At 38.4% G+C, this 12,773-nt stretch overlaps 1 protein-coding gene across 1 annotated transcript; it reads left to right on the top strand.

Annotated features, from left to right (window-relative positions):
* The first annotated feature begins 456 nt into the window (after window positions 1-456).
* LOC113151909 (major facilitator superfamily domain-containing protein 8) lies at window positions 457-7,551 on the top strand. The gene is made up of 12 exons (XM_026344777.1): window positions 457-808; window positions 2,342-2,527; window positions 2,619-2,681; window positions 2,815-2,934; window positions 3,112-3,191; window positions 3,272-3,614; window positions 4,031-4,104; window positions 4,227-4,440; window positions 4,530-4,652; window positions 4,848-4,978; window positions 6,377-6,483; window positions 6,679-7,551. The coding sequence occupies exons 1-11, from the start codon at window positions 733-735 to the stop codon at window positions 6,455-6,457; spliced, it is 1,491 nt and encodes a 496-aa protein (XP_026200562.1). The 5' UTR covers window positions 457-732; the 3' UTR covers window positions 6,458-6,483; window positions 6,679-7,551.
* Window positions 7,552-12,773: the final 5,222 nt, after the last annotated feature.

Below are 12,773 nucleotides of genomic sequence, written 5' to 3'. Positions count from 1 at the left end.
GTAATGGATGTCACAGGATAGAGAGTGGCATTGCCAGTGACTCAGAAAGTCAGTAAAATGTGTGCACGAATATTTGCACGTAGCTGCAGAATAAATTTGAAGCCAAGCCAAGTTATTATTATAGTAGTCATTATTGGATTACTTTTGATTAGTAACATTACTAATACATCAGTAATGCAGCTCCATATTTAGTTCACTAACAACAGTGTTGCCCTATTTCCATAGCTTTACACTAGTTTACATCTCAGATTGCACCTTTACTGTTAGTACCCAGTCAAATTAAACTTACTCAGAATGATTAAACATACAAGATGTTTTATTTCAAATATAATTATCACTGAATATCCATGCATCTGAGCACGCCAATGAGCATCACAGGTATGATCTGCGCCACATGTTGCTCACCGGAAGTGACGTGATTGGCGTTCAACTGCGCAGGAGCGTCGCGGGTGGATTTGCCTGTGCGGCGTTTGCGTGGTGGACGGGTCCAGTCCTACCTGTTCAGGCAGCGATCTGGCTTCAGGACTCTACTCTGGAGCCGTCCACTCCTCTGCTGGGACAAAAAAAAAAGAAACAATATGTAGTTTGTAAATCCTCCGACTGGACCCGGTAGTAAAGTTATGTCCCTGCACTCGACTCTAATTGGAATCACTGCTCTCCAGATTATGTCATCAGAGGCTGATGAAAATGTGTCCTGAGGAATTTCTAAAAAGATTATAGCAGGAAAACACGATGGATAATCGACGGAAAAAGAAGCTGACCTTCTTCACCATCGGGCTCATCTTTCTCCTGAGCGGCGTTGAATATGGTGAGATATGATTAATGTGATCTGGAGAAATTAAGTTCCCTACATGGTGTAACTACATGGACATATTTAATTTCTCAAGTACTGTGACTATAAAAACGTTTTACTATGTTTACAGGAACATGTAGAGTTAGAAATCTCACATCTGTGTTTGGTTGGTCCACTAGACCGATCTGCTTTTATTTTCTACACCTGATCAGGTCTTTTACACCTGTAAAAGCCAATATCTGTTAAACATAAGGCCTGTGTTATAGATATCAGTCCCACCACTTTATAAATTAGTTTACCATTGTAAGGTTCATTTTATTTGCCAGGATCATGGCGATACTGTTTGAAAGCTTCTTCCCCACTTTTAATTACTTATGGCTATAATTAAATCTGCCTTTAAAAATATATGCTGAGATAATTTTTATAATTGTAGAATTAAAATTCTTTTTGTTGTTAAAATCCCTGAAAAATAATAAGATATAGCCTCGGTAGTCCACCCTCAGTCAGACAGTAGCACAGTTAATATATAACTTTAACCTTTTACTATTTAGCTCTTTGTATGACATTCAAAACCACGACTACAATCAGATGTGTGGCACCTTTTATAGAAGACACGTTGTTGCAAATGTACCAAACCCTTTTTTGTATTTGACTTCTGGTATTATACTTATACTGGAAACACCCTAGAGAAATATCAATGTCAATATCAACACCTCTCTTACAATAAGATGTAGAAATTATGTGACAGTGTAGTTTTCTCAGTTACTCACTGTCAGTGTCTTAAAAGTTGTGATGACTCTATGACATTCCCCTAGATGACAACAACATTCGAAAAGGCATTCGTCCTCCCTGGAATTTGCCAAGAGCATGTTTCATTGTGTGTCCTCTGACCCAGAAATTGAATTTGGATTGTATTGACTAAGCACTGTCCTTTGTCTATGCGACAACAAGACTGGATGCATTGACAAGGAGTTGGAGCACCAGTTCAGCTAAAGTTAAACTTCACAATGTGTTCAGGAATCTCTCTCTGCATGACTACCACGGACACAGAAATGATATGAAGTTGGCGTTAAAACATTAGTTTAGTTTAGTTAGTTTAACTTCTTCATTAAATCAACATCTGTCTGCATACGTTAGACTTGATGTTGTCAGGAGGCAGGCAAAAAATGTATGTAGTTTATCAGGTTAGATTTATTGAGAATTTATGGTAATCGGGATAAATATGAGCAGTTACTGTACTGTGTTATTGTTAGTCATATATAATAATAAGTAATCATGAGTGAGATGCCTTGGTGATGTAGCCTAGGTTATTATGCTTACGCATGAGCAGCCCAGCAGAGCAACAGTATGTTCCACTGTCTCCACGTGGGGATTATGGCACAGATGACTTAGCTTCAATGAGTTCAGAACATTTAGGAGAAACCACTCACATCATATGTGTTGAGGAGACATTTGGCTTTTTTTCCAGTCAGACACAGAAACACATTACTTCACAACAGTGTGTACTTTACAATGAGAAACTAATTCTCCTCAATTCTCTTTCCCCAGCTGTAATTTTGCCCACAATATGGAGGTACTTGCAGACTTTGGATGCGCCACCTTACTTTCTGGGTTTGGCCCTGTCCGCATTCAGCTTGAGCGGCCTCCTGTCAGGACCGCTGTTTGGCCACTGGTCCGACAGAACCCAAGCCACCAAGAAGATAATTTTGTTTGCCAACCTTTTTGAGATAATTGGTGAGGTCAAAGACACAAACTGCATTTGAAGTGGTTATTTGATTGTTATGTGAAACACAATTAACCTTCTACACCTCTTTTTTCTCTCCAGGTAATTTCATGTACTTCATGGGCTATTCCAAGTGGCTCTTACTGTCAAGCAGATTAGTGGCAGGTGGGTCTGTGGAAATTAGCAAAGGACGTTTTGATGTTTTCAATAAATCCCTTTCATTCTGGAGTTTTATTTTATTGATTTTTGTGAATTCAGAATGTTTCAGTGCTTATAATGAACTGTGCTTTTTATTCAGGCATTGGCACGGGTGCTGGCTCGGCTATCTTTGGCTTCCTAACCAGGAGTACTGCACCAGAGGACCGTGCCACAGTGTTTGCCGCTGTCATGGCGTGTCGACAAGCTGGGCTTTTGATTGGTCAGTTTTGTCCAGCTTTTCAATGGCAGATATCAAGCTGATAATTTGAGTATAGTGGGTATAAATTGTAATAATTAGTATTTGTGTTCATTACACTAAACAAAAATATCATCAGCTTTTAGATCAGAGTGGAGCAACATTTACTTGAAATGTATGTTTTGCCTTTATGTTTAACAGGTCCAGCATTTAACATCTTCCTGAGGCTTTGTAATTTCCACCTGGGTCCCTTTGTAGTTAATAAATATACTGCACCTGGGGTAAGGACCAAAATACAGTGGTAGTTTCCTCTTTGTCCCAGCAAAGAAATGCTCTAACACTCTTCCCCCCTCCGCTGCAGTTGTTCATGTGCTTGTTGTGGATTCTCCTTCAACTGGCTGTGGTGTTGATGTACTGGGACCTACCTCGTCCAGAGAGGATGAAGGCACAGGAGAGCAGAGAAGAAGAGAATGAGCGAGGTCTTATGGAAAATGAAGGCGAAGAAAATGATGAAGGAAAGCCATTAATGGGGTCGCAGGAACTGGGGGGGTCGTATGGCTCAGTGGTGACGCCTAACCCCTTGAGAAACCACAACTCTGCTGCCTCCAGTGCCACGCTCAATCAAATCTCCCCGCCTCCTACTCCACCGCCATCAGAGACCCTTGAGTCCCCGAGTCCCTTTAAGAATTTCAGTATATCCCGAGGTAGGTAGTTTGTGGTTGGGGGTGGTTTTCCTGCCTGCTTTTTGAGCTTTAGTTAAATACAGTACATGTTTCCTCCAAAACAAGAAAACCAGTGTGTTTAAAATCTTTAACTCTGAACATTATATTAGGTATTTGAATATGTATATTTTATAGTTTTAGGTTTCTGAGGGTATTTCCTTGTTGTAGCAAGCTCTGGATCACACTATAAAATTCTTCTAATAGACTTTTTCAGTTCCTTAAATAGAGTGAAGTTAATGTGAACATAATTGAATTCTGCTTTTGATTCTGTTGTATATTTTGAATGGTGACAGTGCAGTATGACATTTGTCTCTCCTTTCTGCTCTGAACTTGCTGCTCTCTTGTCTGCCTTCCTCCTTTCTCCTTCTCTTTTTGACTTTCTCTCTGTCTTTTTGTAGAGTTCCTGAGAGAGGAGGTGGTTGTGCTGCTGGCTGCTCAGTTTATCACTCTCTTCAATCAGACAGCACTGGAGGTGCAGTACAAGCATTTCCATTGCTTTTAGTTTTTAATGTCTAGTTAATAACCAGGCACAGAACAATGACTTGATGTGTCAGCTGTGCTAGAACCTGTTCACCATTACCATTACCTCCTCAGACCATGGTGACTCCATTGACGCAGAAGTACTTTGGCTATGGAGAGCTGGAGAACAGTGTGATGTACTGTCTCTGTGGCGTAGAGGTGATCGCTGGCTTCCTGTTTGTGCGCTGGCTGAGCCGGCGCGTGGCTGAACGTGTGGTCCTGGTCATTGGTTTGACCATCTGCAACATCTCTGGTGTCTGGTGCCTCATCTTCCTGGCTAGCCCACTAGGTAGACAACAGAGCACTCCTTTAGTTAGAACATCACTGTAGCAATATGTTATTGCTATTAATAAAATATTGTTGTGTTGTTTCCTGTAGGTGGATTTCCATGGCAGCTGACTGAGTTCATCATTGGGGTGTTTCTGCAGGTTTTGGGTTTGCCTTTTGTAGCTGTGGCCCAGGTTTCCCTCTTCTCCAAAGTTACTGCTGAGAAAACACAAGGTAAGAAATGGCACCATCTATGGGCCACCATCAAACATTGCATGTTGGATGGTATTTGCTATCTTTATTTATCATGTGCAGGGTGTTTAAATTCAATATAAACCCAGTGTTGCTGAAATTGCTGCACATTTTAAACATGTACATAAAATAAGTCATGCGCCCTGCTTGTTTTGTATTTTTGATTTGGTGCTGTAGGGTTCAGTCAGGGAGTGCGTCGCTCAGTGGGAGGTCTAGCGACTATCCTGGGCCCTCTATGGGCTGGAGGCCTCACTGAGAACATTTATATCATGATGGGGGTGATTATGGCACTGCTGCTACTGTTGACGGTAAGTGGAAAGAAACGAGATTGAGAAATAATATTGAACATGTCTACGGTTGAGTGAAGGAGATGGAACCATGTGATGAGGGTATAGTTGTTTTCAGTTTATGCAGTCAGGCACAAACTCAAACAGTATTTCTGGGATTAACTGTTTTAGATTTATGTTTTATATAACCACAGTTATTTGGTTATGTAACCTTATTTTGTTAACTTTAAAAATGACAAAAATGTTCAAATTTCTAAAAAGAAAATTGGCATTGAAATGTTGGCAGTATTATATACTGTATTTCTTGGCTCCACAAGAGTTCTTCATATAAGAATTTTTTTGAATCACTGAATTTCCACAAATGTAGATGCTACATACAAAGGAAATGTATTTGCATTTCTTCTGTTCTGTGATATTATTCCTCCCAAATACCTCTTTCTTGTAGTTTATTATTATTTTAATTTTTTTAGGTTTTAGTAACATGGCTGCCTGAGAAGATAATAGTTAATCATCACATCCTCTTTGTTTTATATGAATAAAATAATAATCATTCTTTGATTGGCTCTCATTGCTCTTTCGAGCAAAAACTGTAATTTTAAGGAACGTGAATCTAATTGGAACAAATACGAAACAAACAAACCGCAGAGTCTGGTTTAATGTTAGAGATGTGACTTGACATTTTATAGCCCGCAGCTATTTTTGGATTATGGGAACAAATAAGGAAAACAAAATGCTCGTTGTTTGTAACGAAGTGTGGGCAAACCACAGCCCAGTAACCAAATGTTTCCACTGTTAATAATACAAATCATGGCTGTGTGAGAGAGAAGGGCCCACAGTGTCCACAAATAAGGACAAGTCCACCTTGCAGTCCTTTCTTCGTGACTGGATCCACTCTTCACACTCTTGTCTTTATTTATTTATTTGGCTTTTAATCCCTTTTTCGTCCACCAAATGTGTTTGCTCATCACTGACATCTCTGAAACGACTTTTCAGCATTTTAGACATTTCAAATTGAAAAATATTTCAGCTTTCAGAGTGATTGCTGCTGGTTTTCAGGATTCACCTTAGACGTCTGTATAGAAAAGTGCTTTGTACTGTTTCTCTGACTTTTAATTGAATCCATTTGTTGCTTTTAGGTACAATGTATGAAATAGAAAAAGGTTGTGAATGTCACAGTTGACTGATAATAGCAACCGTTAAGCTGGACGAATATTTTGATGTTTTTTTCTTATTTCATGATAATATTCACATGTGCAGCTAATTTGGAAATTGTATCCCTGAGTGACAGAAAGTAAAAAGAAATCAAGGGACCATGGAAAAAAGAAATGTAGAAGAGAATGTAACATTAATGTGTTTGTCCTCGTAGGGCTCTGATCAAATTATTTTGCATTAATAATGAACTACTGTTTTTTAATACAGATTATGCTGGCTTTTTCCTATAACCGTCTGGTTGAGCCTGCTGCTGAGGAACAAGCAGACAGCTCAGACAGCTCTGGTTAATCCAACAGCGAAAGTGGAAATGAAAGGTAGCTGTACAGTAGCTGCAAATATAATGATGCATGCAGTCCTCACAGACAATCATTTATTCATTTATTTGCATAAATGGAAAATAGAAACAAACTATTTTCTTATCTTTTTTAATGTGGGCTAGGAAATTAATAGCAGTCTCTCATGCTGCTTTCCTGCGTCTTATCCTTTATCTTTCTTTCTTTTTATACCAGTGCAAAGTGGGAGGTTCCCAGTGCTGCACTTCCACACTCTCACTTTCTGCTTTGGGACCAGCACGCATGGTGATAACACACACCAACAACAAACACCTTGGCACCTCCTGAGTGCTTCTGTAAAGCTTTTGTGTGCCGAGGCTGATGAAGGCACTGGTTTGATTTATGTGTATATTTCCTATGGAAAATTAGATCCCTGATGGCACCACATGTGCAAGCATTGGATGAAAATGTGTTCCATCCTTTTTCTGTTCTCCACTGCACTGGACTATGTGCATCACACATCGTTTCTGTGTTTCACCATATACAATATAGACATGATGTTAAATGAATGGACATGCTCATTGGTTGTGGATTTAGCTGACCTCTGTTCATGTGCTGTAGGAAAATAAATTAGCTTTGTTTAGCCTTGATATGTAATACCTCATCTTTTAACAAATCAGGCCTTACAAACAAAATATTCTGAGCTCCCTGAACTCACTTTTTTTGGGTTTATTTTGTAAGTGCAAATTAGTTTTTCTACAGGTTTGATTAACATTTTTAAAAGATACATGATTTTGGGTTGTTCAAATATAATTTTGGTTCTTTCTTCATACCCAGTTTCATATATGCCTCATGTAATGTTTTCCTTGGCCACCGCTAAGTATTTGACTTGTGCTGGGTAAATCTCAAAAGGATCTACATAAACTAAGCAACATAATCAAATTAATGTGGATATTAATTGTTTGTTATGACACAATGATGAAACATTCACAACCAGACAGTAATACATTTCTCAGGGAAAACATAAATAATTCACCTTTGATTATGGCACTCAGTCTTCGGTGTGAAAATGGTTGTGTTAAGATATATTACACCGGGATCTATTAAATTTAAATCTGCCATGAAAAAAGGAAGAGGGTGACTTTTAGAATCCCAAATATGCCTGGCATAAAGGCAGTTTAAAAAAAAGTTTCTGCTTTGAAAGGAGTGGGGCAATCCAGCTTTTTAAGCTTTTGATGCTAATGTACTATATATTTCCAACACTGGGGGTCGCTATTAGTCTTTGTTTCCAAGGATTTGTTATTTTGTTTCACCAATGGGCCAAATAATAGACAACACTAGCCAGAAAACTCTGTAAGTAAAATGCATTGGTTAAAAAAATAATACAAAATTGGTCTAAATTGCTTTATTGACAACTTTTACAGAAACGGTCTTTAAATAGTTAGTTTTTTTACAACACATAAATCATTCTAAGAATTTTTTTTTTCATATTTTTTGCACTTCTTTGTTCAGATTTGTCTCAAAACTATTTATTCAACAAACTATTTATCTTTTATTTATAATTCATATATTTATTAAATCCTACCATGTACCTAACATGTACACTAACTTCTTTTTTGTTCCTTGTCTGTATTCAAAAAGAAACTTTCCCCATGCCTTCCACGCTTGTTTCGTTCTTCTCTCAGGAGACGGTGAGTGAGTGAGGACAGTGATTTTCACAGCAGAACAAAACTACTGTTATAGTTTATATATGAGACTTACTTTTATAAATTTGTATAAAGAAATACATAAATTGCATAATTTACTTAAAGTATAGTAAAAGAAATCCCCGCAGTTCCCCTCCCATTTTTAGTCCAATACACTAATTTAAAAGAATTGTTAAAATGTATATCATACTAATTAGCTTGTATTAATAAGTTAATATCTTCAATATATATATTTGTTAGACATCTAATTATTTAGATAAATTGTCAATAGTTAATAGTTAATTTATGTTAAATGTTTAAATAACTATTTTACAAATGGTTGCAGTTGTTGACTATTTTTTATTTTGAGTTTATATCCCTGAGTTTATTTTGGTATAGTATTAGTATTTCTATAGTTTATTATTTTGATTATTTTTTGAACAAATTATCAAAACCTAAATTTAATCTGATGAATTGTGTCAGGGAGCTCAAAGCTTGTATACAGTTGATTTGCCAAATATTAAGACCCTTTCAGTTTAATTTTTATGGATAAAATTGCCATTTTGACCATTTATTTACACATATTTATTACCCATACAAGGCCATATTTTACGGCATAATGAAACCTGGAGTTACATTCATTTAGAAGGGATTGTTATTTTTATTTGTGTATATACTGTGCCATACCATTTATTTTACAGATATTTACCATAGATTTATATTATTATTATTATTTAATATTATTGTTATTTTTGATGATTTTAAGCCATGTAAAATAAAGGTGGAATTGTATGTTTTAATTTTCAAAATAGATATCCACATTTAAGGTGATGAAAAAAATTAAATTCATAATATAGTCATAGATGTATATAGAAAAAATGTTAGCTAACAAAGAACTCCGGTAAATAAACTGATACGAAGTCTTTTTTCTTGATGTTTTGAGTAAACGTTTAGAAATGTGGAAAGCAGTGTTTCACATTTCTGATCGTGGCCCCACTGGGGGTCGCTGTGACCTTCCTGTCAGAACCAAAAATGAGAGCTTATGCGGTGTCCGTTGCTCATGATGACGCGTTAAGTCCTTGGTGACGTGATGGCGAGGGGGCGGGGCACCCATGGTGAACTCTAGTTGAACCTGTTTTCGCGTTGGGCGGGGCAGGCTGTTATGACACAGGGCCAGCAACAGAGATATTTTGGGCTTTGCTTTGTGTTTTTTTTAAATTTTTTTTTATTTTTTTAAATGGATTCCCCCACACATCGCACACACACAAACCCCAAACACACTTGGCCTGAAGTGGCAGTCTGACCGAACAGCGACCCTGCGTATCAGGGTCACAAGTGGAGATCACATCATGTGTCACAGTAACAGTTGTTGGGGCAAGTTTGGTAATCTCTCTCCTCCCCATTTCCTGCTAATACTAGGAAAAGGTTATGAGGCATATATTCCCCAAATTCAACGACGATAATGGCCGTGAACTTTTGGTGAACCGTTTTTCCTTAACTGAAGATGGCAGCGAGGGCAACTGGAGTTCAGTGGGTCTAGCTTTTTTCAGTTATATTCCCCAGGCTTGATCACTCATTGATCCTCACAGAGAGGGTTGGCATTGAGCAGGGATGATGCACTGCAACAGTAGAACTTGTGGGACATTGCATCTTAGCCTAACATACATATTTTACATGTGGGGGTGTGTGCGCACAGCCCCAGTGCATCATCATGCACCTTTTGTCTCACGCAGCCACCTTTTCCTGTCTTTCTTCATGTGCACTTTACAGGATTCTTTCCATTGCCATGTGACAGCTTAGCAGTTCAGGAATAATAGCTTCAACTTGGTCAATATAAGACTTTCATGAAGTTAGTTGAGATGGCTAATAAATGGCTTGAAGAGCTCTCAAGCCTAAACCTGTGAGCTTTTGAGCTGCCGAGCATATCAAATATTTAGTTGTGCACCGGTGTCACAGGTTCTTAATGTTTGTGCAAAAACCTCTCGAGCCACAGTTAAATCAAAATGGTGGCACTGACAGAAACCTGTGAAAGTCTGTGAGTGTCCCTGCATGGATAGCACTTGAATCCCATGTTAATAATACATGTGTCACTGCGAAGAGGTGCGACTTCTCAGAAGCAAGGTCGGTTATGAAAAAATGGGAGAAGGGGAGAGCTTGAGTTGTGCTGGAAAAGAGGGTGGTGGTGGTGGTGGTGGTGGTGTGGTGTGTGTGGGCACACTGCTACACAAAGCCTGCCATAACAAATGTTGAAATAGAAGACATGCCAAAGTTAGATTTTTGTCTAGTTTCTTAAGTTTAAAAGGTCACCTGAAGGACAGTTTCGTTTGTTTGCTGTAAGTGTAATGGAACTCCTACAGAAAACCCAGCTCCATTTCTGTCACCCAGGGCTGTGACATGCAGAGGATTCTTCTTCTTCTTTTTCTCCCTATCACGAAAGCAGGGTTGTGTAATGCTTTTTCTGACTGAATGAATAATTAAGTCTGTGGAGCCTATAGCCGGGGCACAGAGGGCTGTGTTGTGCAAGTTAGCCAGCTGTTATTGCACAGAGATTTCTCCAAATGGGTTGCACTCCAGGCATTTTCAGAGCTGGAACTTTCCCTCTAACGACATCCTTCCCCTTCTCTTTGATCTTAAAACAGTGTGCACTTACTCTGGATTTGTAATTCTGATGATCTCTTTGACCTTTGACATCACACTAGTTGTGTTTCAAGTCTTGACCTGTGTGGTCGGTGAGATGAGACCAACACAAGGGATTATGTCACATCTGACACCTTTTCAAACTCTCTAATTTGAGTGGTTTTCAAAACTCCATGAAAGGAATGCTAATTTCTGCTTCTCACCACAGGATGTTTTTTTTGTCCCTTCTTCTGTTTTTAGTTCCTCATGTGAAGATTTTAGTCAGACATCTATTGTAGGAAGTAAATAAATAGTAGTAAATAAGCTTATTGGTACAGGAAAGCTTTGATGAATGGAACCAAAGATTGGCTAACAAATACAACATGATGAAAATGATTATTGTTTAGTCCAGTGTCCAGTGTTTTAATTGTGCTCCACACCAATATCCACCCAGGCAGCCATGATGTACCTTTGCTCTCACCCAGAGATTACCAGCCCATCTGTATCACCCGAGCCAAACCACACTAAGCCGATGGGAGCCCCGCTCAGCAAGGCACCACCGCGATTGTTAACCCTGATTAACATGATGTGGCATTCACTAGAGGGAACAGTGTGAAAATCAAGCCAGTGCCGTGACCCAGTGCCCTGCCGCTGAACCATGGGGAAATTGGGCAAACTTAGGGAGGGTGGATGAGAACGGGAGCCAGCAAGAAGAGAGAGGAGTGAAACAGACTAAAAAGCGAGACCGGATGATGGGTTAGAAATTGAAGTGGTTTCAGGCCTTTCCTAAACATTTTGCACGAGAGATAGATATATGCACATAAACATTTTCTCTTCTGTTGTGTAGTGAAAGGAAGGCGTCAGTTTCGCTACACATTTTTGCAGTAAAACATAAATTGGTATGACTTTCAGTGCCCATGTGAGGAGCTTCTGTAGAGCTGCTGGGTACATTAAAGGCAGATGACATTAAAGATTCAGCTGCTGTATAACTGCAGTAAAATTTCAAGATGATCAGCAAAAGAGAGGGTATAGTGTAGATATGGGACAGAGCAAAAAGATGACAGCATATGGAAATGTTTATATTGACGACTTTATTTCATGAATTAAAATTTCATGTTTTGTTCCCAAGGCGCAACCGACTTATATTTATTCTTCTTTCACTTTGACTTTGTAGCATAACGATAAATTCAGTTGATGCCTTTCGTTTTAAAATATTATCACGTCCATGCCTCATTTTTTTCTGGCATGTTTGTGTATGGAGCGTTAAATAATTAAATACAATAAAATTCCTTGTCAGATAACATTTCAACTTTTTTATTAGCGTGGACTTGATATAACACTGCTTGTTAAGTCATCGCCGCGCCGTGGCTAATGCTCTATTATATGCTTTTCAGTTTGACAAGCTTAAGAGGAATCATTACAGATTAACCGCAAATTATTCATGTTTGCTAAAATGCATTTTCAATCTAATGCATTTAAATTAAATTTGCACTAAATTTGCACCTAGACACATCACTGCCTGTGGCTCTCTGAGAAAGGTCATGCTAGGCCATATGTCAACTCTAATGCCAGCTTTAATATTTTTACTTGCGACATATTTGGACCAAGTTGGCTGGAAACCATCAGACATGTTGCCTGGCAGTAATTCTGTTTTTGTGCTGACATTTCCTGGTAATGTGAAAACACTGAAAATAGAAAGTTAGCCAGTGTCTAATGACAACTAATTAATAAGCTATGTTGCACCTTCATAGTGAGAAAGCCCAGTGCATGGCGCTTTTCCTGTGCATATAAACGAAATGCAGTGCAGTGGATTTTTTTTTATTGTTATTATTCCAAAATGCAGGAATAAAGGAGATCCTTCTGAAATGTGTTAAATTATCATGTAATATTTAGGGAAGAAAACTGGGAGCTGCCCGTGTATTTACATTTAAACAAATATTGGATGTAAAAGTGGGAAACTGGACATTGCTGGATAGTGGTGATTAAAGCGATTTTGTAAATCTATTGCTACTTTCAAGAGCCAAGATGGAG

Source organism: Anabas testudineus, chromosome 4 (genome assembly GCF_900324465.2).
Source record: "Anabas testudineus chromosome 4, fAnaTes1.2, whole genome shotgun sequence".
NCBI lineage: Eukaryota > Metazoa > Chordata > Actinopteri > Anabantiformes > Anabantidae > Anabas > Anabas testudineus.
This window is presented reverse-complemented; position numbering and strand designations above follow the sequence as displayed.